The sequence below is a fragment of the Filicampus tigris genome, chromosome 11 (assembly GCF_054856515.1).
Source record: "Filicampus tigris isolate MCC_2025a chromosome 11, RoL_Ftig_1.0, whole genome shotgun sequence".
Classification (NCBI taxonomy): Eukaryota; Metazoa; Chordata; class Actinopteri; order Syngnathiformes; family Syngnathidae; genus Filicampus; species Filicampus tigris.
In genome coordinates this window covers 137,501-156,797 of record NC_141227.1, presented here as the reverse complement: position 1 = coordinate 156,797, position 19,297 = coordinate 137,501, and the positions used below count along the sequence as shown (strand labels likewise).

General features: G+C 46.5%; 1 protein-coding gene across 1 annotated transcript in view; it reads left to right on the top strand.

Annotated features, from left to right (window-relative positions):
* Positions 1-17,207: 17,207 nt before the first annotated feature.
* The window catches only part of mrpl27 (mitochondrial ribosomal protein L27), a 59,758-nt gene continuing 57,668 nt past the window's right edge, over positions 17,208-19,297 (top strand). The window contains exon 1 of the mRNA XM_086044804.1: positions 17,208-17,444. Coding sequence (XP_085900930.1) covers positions 17,405-17,444 — 40 coding nt within the window. The 5' untranslated portion in view covers positions 17,208-17,404. The remainder of the gene's footprint in view (positions 17,445-19,297) is intronic.

Here is a 19,297-nt window from a genome sequence, read left to right as displayed (position 1 = left end):
AGAGTCGTTGAAGAAAGGGAAAGGGAGTGTGTAACTGCCCACCCCCTTTTTTACCCTGAATTACCAACCATCTCCACATTGTGAGGCAATGTCACACAAAAATGAATAGATCAAGCGGGACTGACTTAAAATTATCAAAAAGACTGAGAGAACTGTTATCCCCCACACTGACTGCTCCACAAATAAGTAATGAATCACCTGACCAAGGAGACTTGTATCCAATGATTCAGGTAGCCAACCGGAACACCCAAGAAGGTGCCGACCCGACTATTTTAGGGTCCATCTGGACTATGGATGACTGTATTTAAGACCTTTAGTGACCTGCAGGAAGACGGAGATGTAAATGCTCTCCATGCATGTTCAAAAGACATAATTGGCAGCTGGGTTAACAAGCATCACTTTAACCTGTCTACAGGAATCTTGGAGGAATATGTAAACAATCTTGGAGGAATATGTAAATCATACCTACCCTCCTCCATGCTGGAAAAAATAGATAAGGAAATAGCAGAAGCTGTTAAATGGGCAGTAGAAGTAGAAAAAAAAAGTAGATTCTAAACAAAGGCTGTTTGAAAGAAATGAAGATAAGACTCAGCAGGGGCTCAGACAACAGGGAGGGGCACTTGAGGCCTCTGCTCCTCTCCTGTTTGGCCTTGCTAGGGAGGAGATGTCACCAGCATATTCTGGCCTTGCTCCAACTCTTGTAAATAAGAATCTAGCAAGCCTATACCCACCTCTCTTGACCACACCTGTACAATATTTAATTGAAGGGGATTTGTATCCCATGATTGAAGTGGCAAATCCTGCATATGAAGGTGAATGAAAGAGAAGACAGAATAATTGTTGATTACAGACGCTGGTCAAAATAAGGGTGTTTAAAAGCAAAAGAAATAACACCTTACAATAGAGATGTAAAAGAGTGGATTAAGAAACATGATGTGAACCTGGCCACTAAAAGCTTGGATGAGCTCATGTATCAGGCTAGATATGCTGAGGTTGCAAAATTTGAAAAATAAATAATTAAAAAGAAAAAAGAATGTAGGGAGGAAAGAATAGAAATTCTGGTGTAATGAACGATAGAAATAGAAATAGAGGAAGCAGAAGATGATTAAGAGGAGGTTGTTGGTGTTGTGGCAAAGAAGGACATTGGGCAAGAGACTGTCATTAGAAAGAAAATATAGAAAACACCTGATAAGTCTGAAAATAGACAAATTGTAAAGAATGACTGTTTTAGTGACATACAAATAAATAAAAAGATACAAATCAATTAGAAGTAGAAGACATGCAAGCAGTAGACGTAGACTAAGTTCAAGGACGAAACTTGGAGTTATTTTAGAAGTAGCACATCAAAGTTATGTTTTTGTATGAGCATGTAGAACAGTGAAAACAGAAAGGCACACGCACACACTCACACACACACAATGTAGAGATGTCCAGAGAGATAATCATTATCGGAGTTGCTAGTGGAGCAAAAAACATAGATGTCCTGAGATAACCACTGGCTATTTATGATTAAGAAACCGGAAAACATGTCTGAGCTGCTTTAGTAATGGCTTCGCAGTGTACAGTAAATTTATTTGGTAGAGTTTGAATGATTACATTGAACATTGCAGTTGTTCCATGCAAAGATGGATGATGGCAAAAAGATTGGAAAAAGAAAGCAACATGTATGTGCATGAGGGTCATGGGACTCCACAATTTAATTGGATTTTGGATGTGGCGTAGATCACATTGAGATAAAAGGAGACCCCTGTTCTTGACCACAAATAGGAACATGAGGTGCTGTAATTGGGAGTTACTGTATTGGTATTGTTGGAGTTGTTGGTCGCTATAGGGTCACCAGGGCGCAAGCCCAATTATCAATTCACAAAAACAACTCACTGCATGTTTGTTTTATCTTTCAAGAAGGCCAATATGTAAATAATAATTATAATAAAGTCTCACACAAATCGATTGAATTTTCTCGTCAGTTTTCTTTACTATCTCTGAAGTTCAGGAATCATACAATGATCAGATCTGGGCAGCTTTTCCATCCTCGCGAATGCTCTCACCCGAGACGGGCGAGGGCAGAAAAGGGGCGCGGTCTAACATGCAGCCCTCACATTTATACTGTCTTCAAAATCTAAACATAATGTGGGTTGGTCTCCTCCCTGGCTGGCCCTGCCTGTGGGGCTGATTTACACCAGCTGGTCTCGTGCTCAGATCAGGGCACTCTTGACTTCGAACTGATTATGCGATGTGTAATTCCCAATTTGGTTTTTGGTTAACCTGTTGGCTAATATAAAGCCATTCTTTTAGAGTCAGATCCTTCAGACCCTCTTTCGGCCTCAAATACTGAGGCCGACGTAATTTAGAATTAGGAATTTGAAAAAAAGAGCACCTCCCTCTTTTGACCCCACAAAAGTGGGGTCGCCATAAATTTAGACCCATGTAGTGTGCCAGAAAAATCGAGATACAGCTGTGAAGATAGCCCCTGTGACTATGTGTGACCACTAATGAAATCAACGAATAAGTTTGCCACGGAAGGCCAAGCAAGAGAAAGGCCACGGCAAGATAATGGCCTGGCTCAAGTCGGCTATCTAAACATATACGCCAAAGAAGCCAAGTCTAGCAACCCCATCTGAGTGACCTTATGGATCACTCAGGGACTTGAGCTTTTCTGAAAAATGTTCATCCCTGTTTTGAACTGGCCTAAAGGTCAGTTGGTCCCACCCCCCTGTTTGTGTATCTTGACCTATATGCGGGTGTGTGTGATCCCCTACTACTACTCAACAATGTTCCAGGGGCCGAATCACCCCCCGGACCGGGATATGAGCACATGGGCAACCAAAATCAACAACCTATATGTTAATCAGTTATCGTGGACCCTGAGCTCGATGATGTTGTCTCCTCGTTGAAGTCCTCCGGCATGGAACCTCTGGGACAGGCATGACGATATGCCCCCCACTGGGCGGCCTGGTAGGGCAGGTGCCCTTCCCCAAGACTGCCCACCGCACGATTGGTACTTCTGACGACCAACGCCCTAATGCAAGGAACACACCAGCATCCACAAAATACAAACAATACAAACACAAGTCTACAATTTTGAATTTGAGATGGCCTCAAATTTGTGGCGACCTCGGGGCGAGTGTCCCCAGTCTAGCTAATGGCCCTCCCCAAGATGGCCACCTGTTGAAGATTCCCGCCATACTTGGGAGACCTCTGGGTGAGTATCCCCAGTCTAGCTAATGTCCCTGTCCTAGATGGCTGCCGCTCCGGGGAGACCTCGGGGTGAGTATCCCCAGTGTAGCGTAAGTCCCTGTCCAAGATGGCTGCCGCACCTCGGAGACCTGGGGGGGAGTATCCTCAGTCTAGCTAATGTCCCCGTCCAAGACGGCCACCAAACTGTGGCGACCACGGGGTGAGTATACCCAGTCTAGCTAATGTCCCTGCCCAAGATGGCTGCGTGTCCAAGATGGCCGGCGCACTTGGGAGGCCTTGGGTCGAGTATCCCCAGTCCAGCTAATGTCCCTGCCCAAGATGGCCGCTGCACTGTGGAGACCTCGGGTTGAGTTTCCCCTGTCTAGCTAATTTCCCTGTCCAAGATGGTTGCCGCACTGGGGAGACCTCAGGGTGAGTATCCCCAGTCTCTCTCATGTCCCTGTCCAAGATGTCCGCCGCACTGTGGAGACCTCGGGTTCAATTTTCCCAGCCTAGCTAATGTCCCTGTCCAAGATGGCTGCCGCACCAGGGAAACTTCGGGGTGATTATCCCTAACCTAGCTAATGTACCTGTCTAAGGTGGCCGCTGCACAGTGGAGACCTCGGGATGAGTATCCCCAGTGCAGCCAATGTCCCATTCCAAGATGGCCGCCGCACCAGGGAGACCTCGGGGAGAGTATCACCAGTCTAGCTAATGTCCCGGTCCAAGGGGTGAAAACAAAAAGGTTGAAAAGCTTAATGAGTTGAATGAGTGGAATGACTTGAATTTTTGGAAACTGGAATGGTGTAAATGTAAAATGTTGAATGTGCCATTAAGAATGAATAGGATTTTTGGGTGTGAAAGATGGGAAGTATTGTGGGATCCCTAAATGTTAAACACGAAAAAAATACAAGTTGTGATGGCATAAATATTTTGAATAATTTGAAATTTGAACTGGGTGAATCGGATGAAGTATGTGGAAGTCGTCGATGTTTGAATGTGCCATTGGAAATTAATGTTTTTTGGGGGGTGAAAAAGGTTGAATTTTGGGGGAACTGTAAATGTTAGCGGTGAAAACAAAAAGGTTGAAAAGCTTCATGAGTTGAATGACTTGAATTTTTGGAAACTGGAATGGTGTAAATGTGAAATGTTGAATGTGCCATTAAGAATGAATGGGATTTTTGGGGTGAAAGACGGGAAATATTGGGGGAACCCTAAATGTTAGGGGCGAAAAAAATACAAATTGTGATTCCATGAATTTTTGGAATAATTTGAAATCGGAACGGGGTGAATCGGATGAAGTATGTGGAAGTAGCGGAATGCCAAAAAATGGGGAGGAATAAAATTAATAATATTAAAAATAATAATAGTAATTAAGTATAGAAATAAGATATGTGTAAAGGCCTTTGCCTTCACACAACTAGAGAATGCAATTTCTGGAGAAATTGCGTGTGAAGGCGAAGGAAGCTGAAAAGAAACTGCGGAATGCATTGGAATAAAGTTGAATGACACTGAATCAAGTTGAATAAAGTGGAATGTAGTTGTACTTACTCCTCCGAGAGAATTTATCCGATTGTTTCCAAACCTCCTGTGTTTTATTGAAATATGTTTAAGATGAAAATTTATTGAAAGCTTTTAATTTCATCGCACTCTGTTGCCACGGCGATGTTTATGTAAGAAAAATGATGCTGTTTTTGAGTGTCTAAACCTGTGCGAAAACCCGTAAAAAATTTGCACACACATTAGACATGGCATAAAAATAAAAACTGTAGAGATTTCATGTACTTGTTTAAAAAAATGTAGATCCCCCTACACATATTTCAGGAAGCATTCACGGTTCTACATTTTACCTAGGTCTGTGACAATTTGGAGACATCTGTAACAGCCCAAGACCAACAAAAAAGTATCTTATAGCCATAGGCTAAATCTTACAGGAAGTCCGCCATTTTTAGTTAATTTTGGACTAGGCCGACATTTTGGGCCTTTTTGTAGAGGTCATATTTTAACAAACTCCTCCTAGAGATTTTATCCGATTGTCTACAAACTTTAGGTGTTTCACCTAAACATGCTAAAGATGACGTTTTTTATTACGTTGCACGCTGTTTCCATGGTGATGAGCCATTTGCAAAGAAAGATTACGCTGTTTTTGATGGTCTAAACCTAGGCGAAACGACATGCACCTTTGGACAAACATCAGGCCAGGCATGAACACCTACGTTTTTTATGCTTATCATCCTCAGTGCAAGTACCCAGATTTGCAAGTACCCCGACTTGCAAGTACCCCTATTTGGGCAGGTTGTGAGAGCCCGTTATAGCTGCTCGCAGCTCTAGTTATTATTATTATTATTATTATTATGCTCCATAAAGACTCAAATTTTTGAGGGACTAAACGTGAACGAAAACTCACCAAACTTTGCACACACATCGGGCCCGGCGAAAAATTTGATATTTTGAAGTCGCAACACTCGAATACTCAAAAACGGGGTTGCAGGACCCCCAAGAACCCCTCGATGTTTTCATCAAAGGATAGTCCTGGTAAGTTTGACCTACGTTTACGAAACCTGGGAGGCACGTGTAGCACCCTCAGACCTACAAAAATTATTTGGTCCCCATGCCCGAACATGTACAGGGGTCTGCAGGGCCCCCAAGAGCCCCTCGATTTGTTTCATCAAAAGAAAGTCCCGGTAAGTTTGACCTACGGCTATGAAAACTGGGAGGCACGTGTAGCACCCTCAGACCTACAAAAATTCTTTATCGCCATGCTTGAACATGTACAGGTACTCAAAAACGAGGTCTGCAGGACCACCAAGAACCTCGTCGATGTTTTCATCAAAGGAAAGTCCAGGTAAGTTTGAACTACGGCTATGAAAACTGGGAGGGATGTGTAGCACCCCCAGAAGTACAAAAAGTCTTTGATATCCATGCCCGAATATGTACAGGAAGTGAGTTTATGAGGATTCTCAAATAGAACCCATTTGTGAACATTTACAGTACATTTCCAGAAATTTGAGTTGTCCCAAGTCCGAGATGGTTCACCCGATTGACTTCAAATTTGAGTTGTCCCATCTCATCACGTGGGACAACAATAGCGGAAAATATTCTACATTTTTGAAACACTAAATGATGGGGGCTGAGCATCAAACTTTGCGTTTCATAATTCCTGCTTAACGAAGGATACTAGGTTGTACGTTTTGCCTACATCTAGGAAAATTTGGTGGTGTATGTAACAGCCTAAGACCTACAAAAATGTCTTTTAAGCCATGTGCTAAACCTTACAGGAAGTCAACTATTTGGAATTTCCTTTGGAATTGTCACAACTTTTTTTTTACTTTCACAGTAGTCATATTTTAACAAACTCCTCTTAGAGCATTTTTCCGATCATCTTCAAACTTTGCATGCGGCATCTAGAGATGTTCAAGATAAAAAGTTATTGAAATCTTTTTATTTCGTTTTCCAGAAAGTGAGGAATGAGTTTTTGAAAGTACAACGTTGGACCATTTCTGCACATTTACAGGGGTAATACATTTGCTCCCAAGGCCAAGATGGTTCACCCGATTGACTTCAAATTTTGGTTGTCTCAACACATGGGACAACAATAGGGAAACATATTTTACGTTTTCGAAACACTATATGACGGGGGCTGATCATCAAATTTTGCGTTTCATAATTCCTGCTTAACAAAGGATTCTGGGTTGTACGTTTCACCTATATCGATTAAAATTTTGGGGTATATGTAATAGACTAAGACCTTCAATAACATTGTTCGAATTTCAAATAATTCCAAAAATTCATGTAATCATAATTTGTATTTCTTTCGCCCCTAACGTTTAGGTTTCCCCTAATATTTCCCGTCTTTCACCCTAAAAAATCCCATACATTCTTAATGGCACATTAAACATTTCAGATTTACACCATTCCAATGACAAAAATTCAAGTCATTCAACTCATTAACTTTTCAACTTTTTGTTTTCACCCCTAATATTTACAGTTCCCTCAAAATCTTGGACAGGGAGATTAACTAGACTGGGAAAACTCACCCCTAGGTCTCCCCAGTGCGGCAGCCATCTTGGGAAGGAAAAGCTAGACTGGGGATACTCACCACGAGGTCTCCCCAGTGCGGCGGCCATCTTTGGCAGGGACATTACCTACGCGGGGGACACTCATCTCGAGGTCTCCCCAGTGCGGCGGCCATCTTGGGCAGGGACATTAGCTACACGGGGGAAACTCATCTCGAGGTCTCCCCAGTGCGGCGGCCATCTTGGGCAGGGAAAGCTAGACTGGGGATACTCACCCCGAGGTCTCCCCAGGGCGGTGACCATCTTGGAAAGGGACGATAGCTTGACTGGGGATACTGACGCCGAGGTCTCCCCAGTGTGGTGGCAATAATGGTCAGGGACATCAGCTAGACTGGGGATACTCACAACGAGGTCTCCCGAGTGCGATGAACATCTTGGTCAGGGACATTAGCTAGACTGGGGATACTCACCCCGAGGTCTCACCAGTGCGGCGGCCATCTTGGGCAGGAACATTAGCTGAACTGGGTATACTCAACCTGAGGTCTCCCCAGTGCGGTGGCCATCTTGGTAAGGGACATTAGCGAGACTGGGGATACTCACAACGAGGTCTCCCCAGTGCGATGATCATCTTGGTCAGGGACATTAGCTAGACTGGGGATACTCACCCAGAGGTCTCCCCAGTGCGGCGGCCATCTTGGGCAGGGCCATTAGATAGACTAGGGATACTCACCCCGAGGTCTTCCCAGCGCGCCAGCAAACTTGGGCAGGGACATTAGCTGGACTTGGGATACTAGCCCCGAGGTCTCCCCGGTGCGGCGGCCATCTTGGGCAGGGATATTAAATAGACTGGGGATACACACCCCAAGGTCTCACCGGTGTGGCGGCCATCTTGGACAGGGATATTAGCTAGACTGGGGAAACTCACCCCGAGATCTCCACATTGCGGCGGCAATCTTGGGCAGGGACATTAGCTTGACTGGGGATACTCACAACGAGGTCTCCCCAGTGCGATGATCATCTTGGTCAGGGACATTAGCTAGACTGGGGATACTCACCCCGAGGTCTCACCAGTGCGGCGGCCATCTTGGGCAGGAACATTAGCTGAACTGGGGATACTCAACCTGAGGTCTCCCCAGTGCGGTGGCCATCCTGGACAGGGACATTAGCTAGACTGTGGATACCAACCCCGAGGTCTCCCCAGTGCGGCGGCCATCCTGGTCGAGGACATTAGCTAGACTGGGGATACTCACCTCGAGGTCTCCCCGGCGCGGCGGCCATCTTGGGAAAGGACATTAGCTAGACTGGGGATACTCACCCCGAGGTCCCCCCAGTGCGCAGGCCATCCTGGACAGGGACATTAGCTAGACTGTGGATACCAACCCCGAGGTCTCCCCAGTGCGGCGGCCATCCTGGTCGAGGACATTAGCTAGACTGGGGATACTCACCCCGAAGTCTCCCCAGTGCGGCGGCCATCTTGAGCAGGGACATTAGCTAGACTGGGGATACTCACCCAGAGGTTTCCCCAGTGCGGCGACCAACTTGGGCAGGGACATTAGCTAGACTGGGGATACTCACCCCGAGGTCTGCCCAGTGCGGCGGCCATCTTGCGCAGGGCCATTAGCTAGACTGGGGATACTCACCCCGAGGGCTCCCCAGTGCGCCGACCAACTTGGGCAGGGACATTAGCTGGACTTGGGATACTAGCCCCGAGGGCTCCCCAGTGCGGCGGCCATCTTGGGCAGGGATATTAAATACACTGTGGATACACACCCCAAGGTCTCGCCGGTGCGGCGGCCATCTTGGACTGGGACATTAGCTAGACTGGGGATACTCACCCCGAAGTCTCCCCAGTGCGGCGGCCATCTTGGGCAGGGACATTAGCTAGCCTGGGGATACTCACCCAGAGGTCTCCTCAGTGCGACGGCCATCTTGGGAAGGAACATTAGCTAGACTGGGGCTGCTCACCACGAGGTCTCTCCAGTGCAGCGCCATCTTGGGCAGGGACATTAGTTACACGGGGGACACTCATCTTGAGGTCTCCCCAGTGCGGCGGCCATCTTGGGCATGGACAGCTAGACTGGGAATACTCACCACGAGGTCTCTCCAGTGCAGCGCCATCTTGGGCAGGGACATTAGTTACACGGGGGACACTCATCTTGAGGTCTCCCCAGTGCGGTGGCCATCTTGGTAAGGGACATTAGCGAGACTGGGTATCCCCCCCCCGAGGTCTCCCAAGTCCGGCAGCCATCTTGGTCGGGGACATTAGCTAGACTGGGGATACTCACCCAGAGGTCTCCCCAGTGCGGCGGCCATCTTGGGCAGGGCCATTAAATAGACTGGGGATACTCACCCCGAGGTCTCCCCAGTGCGCCAGCCAACTTGGGCAGGGACATTAGCTGGACTTGGGATACTAGCCCCGAGGTCTCCCCGGTGCGGCGGCCATCTTGGGCAGGGATATTAAATAGACTGGGGATACACACCCCAAGGTCTCACCGGTGTGGCGGCCATCTTGGACAGGGATATTAGCTAGACTGGGGAAACTCACCCAGAGATCTCCACATTGCGGCGGCAATCTTGGGCAGGGACATTAGCTTGACTGGGGATACTCACAACGAGGTCTCCCCAGTGCGATGATCATCTTGGTCAGGGACATTAGCTAGACTGGGGATACTCACCCAGAGGTCGCCCCAGTGCGGCGGCCATCTTGGGCAGGGCCATTAGATAGACTGGGGATACTCACCCCGAGGTCTCCCCAGTGCGCCAGCCAACTTGGGCAGGGACATTAGCTGGACTTGGGATACTAGCCCCGAGGTCTCCCCGGTGCGGCGGCCATCTTGGGCAGGGATATTAAATAGACTGGGGATACACACCCCAAGGTCTCACCGGTGTGGCGGCCATCTTGGACAGGGATATTAGCTAGACTGGGGAAACTCACCCCGAGATCTCCACATTGCGGCGGCAATCTTGGGCAGGGACATTAGCTTGACTGGGGATACTCACAACGAGGTCTCCCCAGTGCGATGATCATCTTGGTCAGGGACATTAGCTAGACTGGGGATACTCACCCCGAGGTCTCACCAGTGCGGCGGCCATCTTGGGCAGGAACATTAGCTGAACTGGGGATACTCAACCTGAGGTCTCCCCAGTGCGGTGGCCATCTTGGTAAGGGACATTAGTGAGACTGGGTATCGCCCCCTCGAGGTCTCCCAAGTCTGGCAGCCATCTTGGTCGGGGACATTGGCTAGTCTGGGGATACTCACCTCGAGGTATCCCCGGCGCAGCGGCCATCTTGGGAAAGGACATTAGCTAGACTGGGGATACTCACCCCGAGGTCCCCCCAGTGCGCAGGCCATCCTGGACAGGGACATTAGCTAGACTGTGGATACCAACCCCGAGGTCTCCCCAGTGGGCGGCCATCCTGGTCGAGGACATTAGCTAGATTGGGGATACTCACCCCGAAGTCTCCCCAGTGCGGCGGCCATCTTGAGCAGGGACATTAGGTAGACTGGGGATACTCACCCAGAGGTATCCTCAGTGCGGTGGCAATCTTGGTCAGGGACATTATCAAGACTGGGAATACTCACCCCGAGGTCTCCCCAGTGCTGCGGCCATCTTGGGCAGGAACATTAGCTAAACTGGGGATACTCAACCCAAGGTCTCCCCAGTGCGATGGCCAACGTGGTAAGGGACATTAGCGAGACTGGGGATACTCACCCCGTGGCCTCCCTAGTATGGCAGCCATCTTGGTCGGGGACATTAGCTAGACTGGGGATACTCACCCAGAGGTCTCCCCAGTGCGGCGACCAACTTGGATAGGGACATTAGCTAGACTGGGGATACTCACCCCGAGATCTCTTCAGTGCGGCGGCCATCTTGGGCAGGGATATTAGCTCGACTGTGGATATTAACCCCGAGGTCTCCCAAGTGCGGTGGCCATCTTGGTAAGGGACATTAGCTAGACCGGGGATACTCAGCCTGAGGTCTCACCAGTAAGGCAGCCATCTTGGGAAGAGACATTAGCTTGACTGGGGATACTCACCTCAAGGTCTTCCAAGTTCGCTGACCATCTTGGACAGGCGGCCAACTTGGTCAGGGACATTAGTTTGACTGTGGATACTAACCCCGAGGTCTCCCCGGTGCGGCAGCCATCTTGGACAGGGACATTAGATAGACTGGGGATCCACACCCTGAGGTCTCCCCAGTGCGCTGGCCTTCTTGGACAGGGACATTAGCTAGACTGGGGATACTCGCAAAGAAGTCTCCCTGGTACGGCGGCCATCTTGGACAGGGACATTAGATAGACTGGGGGTACTCACCCCGAGGTGTCCGCGGTACGGTGGCCTTCTTAAACAGGGACATTAGCTCGACTGGTGATATTCACCACGAGGTCTCGCCAGCGCGGCGGCCATCTTGGGCAGGGACATTAGCTAGACTGGGGATATTCATCCCGTGGTCTTCCCAGTGCCGAGGAAATCTTGGACAGGGACATTAGATAGACTGGGATCACTCACCCCTTGGTCTCTCCGGTGCGGCGGCCATCTTGGAAAGCGTCATTAGCTAGATTGGGGATACTTACCCCGAGGTCTTTAAAATGCGGCGGCCATCTTGGACAGGCGGCCATCTTGGGCAGGGATTTTAGGGGATACTCACACCGTGGTCGCCACAGTGTTGTGGCCATCTCGGACAGGGACATCAGCTAGACGGGGGATACTCACCCTGAGGTCTTCCCAGTGTGGCGGCCATCTTGGGCAGGGACATTAGCTATACTGGGGATACTCACCCTAAAGTCTCCCCAGTGCGGTGGCCATCTTGGTGAGGGACATTAGCGAGAATTGGGATGCTCACCCTGAGGTCCCCCCAATGCGGCGGCCATCTTGGGCATGGACATTAGCTGGATTGAGGATACTCATCCTGAGGTCTCCCCAGTGCGGCGATCAACTTGGGCAGGGACATTAGCTAGACTGGTGATACTCACCCCGAGGTCTCCACAGTGCGACGGCCATTCTGGACAACTACTATAGATGGACTGGGGATACTTACAGTGAGGTCTCCCCAGTGCAGCGGCCATCTTGAACAGGGACATTAGCTAGGCTGGGGATACTAACCCGAGGTCTCCCCAGTGCGGCGGCCATCTTGGGCAGGGAAATTAACTTGACTGGGGATACTCACCCCAAGGTCTCCCCAGTAGGGTGGCCATCTTGGACAGGCGGCCATCTTGGGCAGGGACATTAGTTAGACTGGGAATACTCACCCAAAGGTCTCCCCAGTGCCGCGGCCATGTAGGTCAAGGACATTAGCTAGACTGGGGATTCTCACAACGAGGTCTCCCCAGTGCGATGGCCATCTTGGTCAGGGACATTAGGTAGACTGGGGATACTCACCCAGAGGTCTCCCGAGTGCGGCGGCCATCTTGGGCAGGAACATTAGCTAAACTGGGGACACTCAACCCGAGGTCTCCCCAGTGCGGTGGCCATCTTGGTAAGGGACATGAGTGCGACTGGGGATACTCACCCCGAGGTCTCCCTAGTGTCGCAGCCATCTTGGTCGGGGACATTATCTGGACTGGGGATACTCACCCAGAGCTTCTCCCCAGTGCGGCGGCCATTTTGGGCAGGGCAATTAGCTAGACTGGGGAAACTCACTCCGAGGTCTCCCCAGTAGGGTGGCCATCTTGGACAGGCGGCCATCTTGGTCAGGGACATTAGGTAGACTGGGGATACTCACCCAGAGGTCTCCCGAGTGCGGCGGCCATCTTGGGCAGGAACATTAGCTAAACTGGGGACACTCAACCCGAGGTCTCCCCAGTGCCGTGGCCATCTTGGTAGGGGACATGAGTGCGGCTGGGGATACTCACCCCGAGGTCTCCCTAGTATCGCAGCCATCTTGGTCGGGGACATTATCTAGACTGGGGAAACTCACCCCGAGGTCTTCCCAGTATGGCGGCCAACTTGCGCAAGGACATTAGCTGGACTTGGGATACTCACCCCGTGGTCTCCCTGGTACGGCGGCCATCTTGGGCACGGACATTAGATAGACTGGGGATACCCACCCCAAGGTCTCGCCGGTGCGGCGGCCATCTTGGACAGGGACTTTCGCGAGATTGGGGAATCTCACCCCGAGGTCTCCCCAGTGTGGCGGCAATCTTGGGCAGGGACATTAGCTAAACCTGGGATACTCACCCCGAGCTTTCCCCAGTGTGGTGGCCATCTTGGTAAGGGACATTAGCTAGACTGGGGATACTCACCCAGAGGTCTCCCCAGTGCTGCGGCTATCTTGGTCAGGGACATTAGCTAGACTGGGGATACTAACCCGAGGTCTCCACAGTGCGACGGCCATCCTGGACAGGTACTATAGATGGACTGGGGATACTTACAGTGAGGTCTCCCCAGTGCGGCGGCCATCTTGGGCAGGGAAATTAACTTGACTGGGGATACTCACCCCAAGGTCTCCCCAGTAGGGTGGCCATCTTGGACAGGCGGCCATCTTGGGCAGGGACATTAGCTAGACTGGGAATACTCACCCCTTGGTCTTCCTAGTGCGGCGGCCATCTTGGACAGGGACATTAGCTTGACTGGGTATACTCACCCAGAGGTCTCTCCAGTGCGGCGGCTATCTTGGGAAGGGACATTAGCTAAACTGGGAATATTCACCCCGTGCTCTCCCCAGTGTGGTGGCCATCTTGGTAAGGGACATTAGCTAGAGTGGGGATACTCACAACGAGGTCTTCAAAGTTCGGTGACCATCTTGGACAGGCGGCCAACTTGGTCAGGGACATTAGTTTGACCGTGGATACTGACCCCGAGGCCTCCCCGATGCAGCGGCCATCTTGGACAGGGACATTAGATAGCCCTCTCCAAGCTAGCTAGCTAGCTAGCTAGCCAGCCAGCCAGTCAGTTGCCAGCCAGCCAGCCAGCCAGACAGACAGCCAGACAGACAGACAGACAGACCGCTTATTTGGTTACATTTTGTGTTCGCCGTGGAAGACGGTGAGCAAAGACGTATAAAATGGCAGTTGTCTCTGCACCCACCGGCAACGCGACGAATCTATTCAACCATTGTTTGGTTCACGATGGTGTTATGATACACCAAAGCAAGAAAACACTGAGTCAGATTTCGCATCGTGCGCAACATTCAAACACTGTACACAGCAACCCACCACCCATCAACACCGGAGAGACACAAAAAGATAACAGAATCTATTGCCCGGACAAGCCTTCTAAATGTTTAGGGCACAGACTCCACTTTGCAATCGGCACGAGGGATTTATTTTAAATAACATATCTTATGCAAATATACACAAACCTTTACGAGCACAAAATAGAAAGCATGCTTAACATTATTACTGTGACATTTAAGTTAAATTTCTTGTGTAGTCTATCATATGAAGTCAATTTTTTTGTGTTTGTTTTTGTTTCAAATTGCTTCAAATGCAATTTGCAAACATATTATTGGTCATTATGTTGTAATACATTTTATATATGGCTTACTGTAACTTAGAGGTATTGTATAGATTGCTAGTATGTAACAGTCAACATTTAAAGTAGTTTGACCCAATCAGCATATTACATTTATAATTTATCAGAAGCAAATTACTAAAATATTACTTTAAAAACAAAACAAAAAGGCTCCGGACAAAGGTCTAAATGTATAGATGAATAGCATATGTTATTCTGTCAAAATTGGCATTTTACTCCAAGCAGTTCACTACTTTGGCAATTTATAAGTGCACAGCAAGTTGACTCCAATTTGTTTGTTAATACAAGGAAACCATACTTTAATTTAAAAATTTGCACTTTTTACATTTTTTTCAATTAATTAATTTAATAAATATTGTTAGGTCCAAACAAACTTAAATTATTATAGTGTTTCAAAGAATTTTGTCTTAATATTTTTTGCACGTTTAAACCTGTTCTTGTTTTGTAGCAAAAAATAATCGTTTGAATAATCGTGATTTCAATTATTACCAAAATAATCGTGATTAATATTTTTTTCATAATCGAGCAGCCCTTTTATCACAGATACTTCACAATTGATGATTTAAATATGAATAATTTTACATTCAAGTGAGTATGCAATTCTTTAGAATTACAAGAAAAATAGCGCTTATATTTAGATTTTTCAAATGGCAATTTATCGGTGCAGTATCGGCATTGGTCAGTATCGGCATAGGCTGATACTGCACAGCCAGGTAGTGGAATCGGTATCGAGGCCCAAAAAGTGGTATAATTTATGAGGACACTAAGTGTTTGAATAAGGACAAAATACGTAAATCTAGAGAAACATATTTAAGGATGCCAATTTATATCTATCCTTAATCAGAGGTTTAATGTGGAGCAATTATTATGATTATTTTTTAATAGAAGTAGTAGTAGTATTAACTATTTACTAAGTATTTGTAATTCAGACATTGAGACTTTGGGAACATTTATTTTATTTTCTATACACCAAAGACTTCTGGGAGCCGTTTCAGAATTGGATATCTGAGAAGGATCATGAGTCACCTCAATTGGAGTACAGAGACATTAAAAATGATACAGTGAAACAAAATAGGAAACAGATAATGAACAACACTTTGAAAGAAATGGACATATTTAGACGTCCGCTGATAGTGTAGTGGTACACACGCCTGAGTTGTGTGCGGGCAGCGTGGGATCGATTCCCGCTCAGTGACAGTGTCTATGTGTGCCCTGCGACTGGCTGGCGACCAGTTCGGGTTGTAGTCTGCCTTCGCCCATTGACGGCTGGGATAGGCTCCAGCAACTCCCCGCGACCCTATATAGGATAAGCGGTTTGGAAGATGACATGACATATTTAGAAGGACATTGAAGAGACTTAAATCCAGAGGTCCGTCCTCCGTCCGCGACCTGGGTACACTGGTTCCTCTGCCCGTATTCATAAAAATGATCATCCTCCACCAAAATATTTTGCTTTGCAGCAGCAAGAAGCTGCGTGGTGGATCCTTTCCTCCGTGGCACAAATAAATTGCTGGGCCGAGCCGGGGTAAACTGCACGTCATCGCAACATGTGACATAACTAACGGACCAATCACTAGAGAGAATGCATGCGGCGTTGTATACGCAGCAACAATTTGTGACGTGTGCACGGCATGTGTTGCAGACCTGTCGCCAACATGTCTCACAGCACAATGTGTCGGTTACGTGATGCAATGCGGCAGTCGTTACAGGAGTAGAAAGAAGCCTAAAGAAGCCCCTCGCCGAGTAGGTTGAGATGAACTTTGGCCACCTCGCGACCACGTCACACGCATGAGGGCCCATTAGTGTGCCGGACTAAAATCTACCTCCGCCCTTGCTTAGTACGTCCCTTTTCTAAAATGTGTCACCTCCCCCCGTCCTTCGCCCCAAAAATGGGCGTCCGGTCGTAATGGACCGTCCAGCTTTGCTTAAAACAAAACAGGCCATTAAAGTAGTAAATAGTTTGAATTTATTTTCCAAATAGACCTGTCTTTTTGTTGTTGTTGTTGTTACAATGCACACTTCGGTGTATGTTGCTTGTGTGCTCAGTTTGCTATTCTCATGTTTTATGAAAAAAAGTGTTTGCTGATTTTGATTAATAAAGAATATAAAAAAAAATCATAATCATCAATAATCATTCATATTCATTTTATGTTATTATAATACTGTATTTAGTACGGAAGTGAAAATTAGCTGTGGTTTTATAAATGATGATATCGAGAACTAAGAACGTGTATTTTTTGATTGTACACACACCAAAATGGTGATTGTTTGCTCGGTTTTGCATATTTCATGATCATTGAGAGGCCTTTGTTTAATTTTGCTAGATATTGATTACATGGATGGGATTGTAACCTACTGTAGTTAGTTGTACGGAAAACAATAGTTTAAAACATATTTTCTACTTGAGTAAGAAAATATGAAAGTATTCCGCAATTTATTCATATATACTTTAGTAGTGTTTCGAATGCGTACCACAGATTGTTCAGAAGAGTCACTATGTTTTTTGTTCTAGTGTACTTGCCGTAGTTAGCGAGCAAACTTGGCCTACCTTCTGCGCATGCGCGACTTAATCGTACAGGGGTCACAGATAGTCTATTGACAGCGACATTTCTTAAACATTTGTAGAATTCGAACGAGCCTAACCTACCTCCGGCTCTCTGGGTTAGGATAGGAAAGTAAATTTCCTAGGTTAAACGAAAATTCGAAGAGGTCCTGGAAATAACTGAAACGTTCAGTATGGCATTGCAGCTACACTGCTTCACCAAGTACAAAGCGGGTAGGAAATAACTGAACTATTCAATATGTCATTGCAGCTACACTGCTTCACGAAGTACAAAGCGGGTGGGAAATAACTGAAGTGTTCTTTATGTCATTGCAGCTCCACTGCTTCACCAATTACTAAGCGGGTATCGGAAGATTTTTTCCCCCCTTCACTTTGCTACGTTAAATGTTAAAATGATTTTCATCGTTCACCTTAATGGCTCTCGGGGTGATTTTGAATGTTTTTTTGTAATTATTGATTTGAAACATGTGTCTAAAATGACTTAATGCGGGTCTGTATGAAACGTTTAGCAAACTATGTTGGTGAAGATAAAAGATTAATTCATTTACAGGAGACAGTTTATAAGAACGATTCACTTGAGAATAATATTCCTGTGACAAATATTAAGTCATGATTCGTTACATTTTTCAGCCCAACGTCTGACTGCAGTCAATTGGAATCGAGATTTTAGGTGTAGAATCTGAGGTTCAAACTTCCAAAACTTTAATTTATATGCTATTTTCACAAGACTGACATCATTAGAAAGCTTGCTAAACACAGCCACAGACAAGTATACCAATGAGATTAATTACCGGTGCTTCTAATTAATTAGTTAAGTAATTCCAGTCAATGCGAAACAATAAGTAAATCCTAGAATAACAAAAAATCACAATTTGAAAATAATATGAAAGATCCATTTAATAAAGTACAGCAATGTCTAAATGTAAAGGATATGAATGTAGTCAAATACAGCAAATGAGGCAAAATAATGACTATCATTGATGGACATAATTTTTATATGAAGTGTCTTGCATAAAAAAAGAGTCACTAATGAACAGCTGCTCCATTGGTATTTAATATTCAGCAGAGCTGGGCATTCCGTCTATGTGACCTATTATTCCGATCAGGCATTTAATCCGAATAAATGTGTCCATTTAAATGTAGCCACTGACGGACACTTGTTCTGCTGACGAATTACGGGAATACAAAAGAATAATCTAAATTCATTTTTCTCCAGACCATTATTTTCAATAGTTAAAAAAAAATCAATATATATCGATATTGACCAATATGAAACACTTAAATTGTGATATACTTTTCAGTCATATCGCCCAGCCCTGTCACAAAAAAAAAAAAAAAGAAAAAAAAAGTGCTATTAGTCAGCGCCGTTAATGCGCGTTTTACAAGTTGGTCTGAAAATGTACCTACTTTTATTGGGCATTCTGTCTATGTGACGGACCTGTCTGTCTATCCGTCGATGATGGACGCCCGTTTTTCTGATGGTTGATGAATGACGGGTAAAATTTTAAAATAGATGGACTAAGCATAGTCGGAAGCCCATGTATTTAATCCGTCTTTCTTTTGTAGTTCGTTTTTAGTCTATTTGCGAGGTTTCTATGGCCGCAGCGAGGAACAATATTGTGAGTTGTTGTTGCTTGGTGGACAGATTTGAGTGAGAGACCAAACTATGAACAGGCTTCCATGGTGCAGTGAGTCACTCTTTCTGTTCAAATATCGGCCACGTTGGTGCTGCTATTAAAGTTTGCCGTCAGAATCACAGATGGAAGGCCGTTTAAAAATCAGAGGCCGTTCCATAGATGTATCTGTTTTTTTTCCCCCCGGAAAAAAGGACAAATGACGGATGACGGAAGGGTGCCCATGCTGCAGACGGATGATGAATAACGGACGCTCAATTTTTAGTAAAACTGCTCAGCTCTGATATTCAGTATACAACCCAGGGAGCAAAATATCACGGTTCTGTGTCTCTTTTGGTCATTGGCTATTACGTTTGAAAACAGATCTTAAAAATAAACGACTCGTTTGATTTTCATTTGAATATCGAAACACCAAAATGTAAATACAGCTTG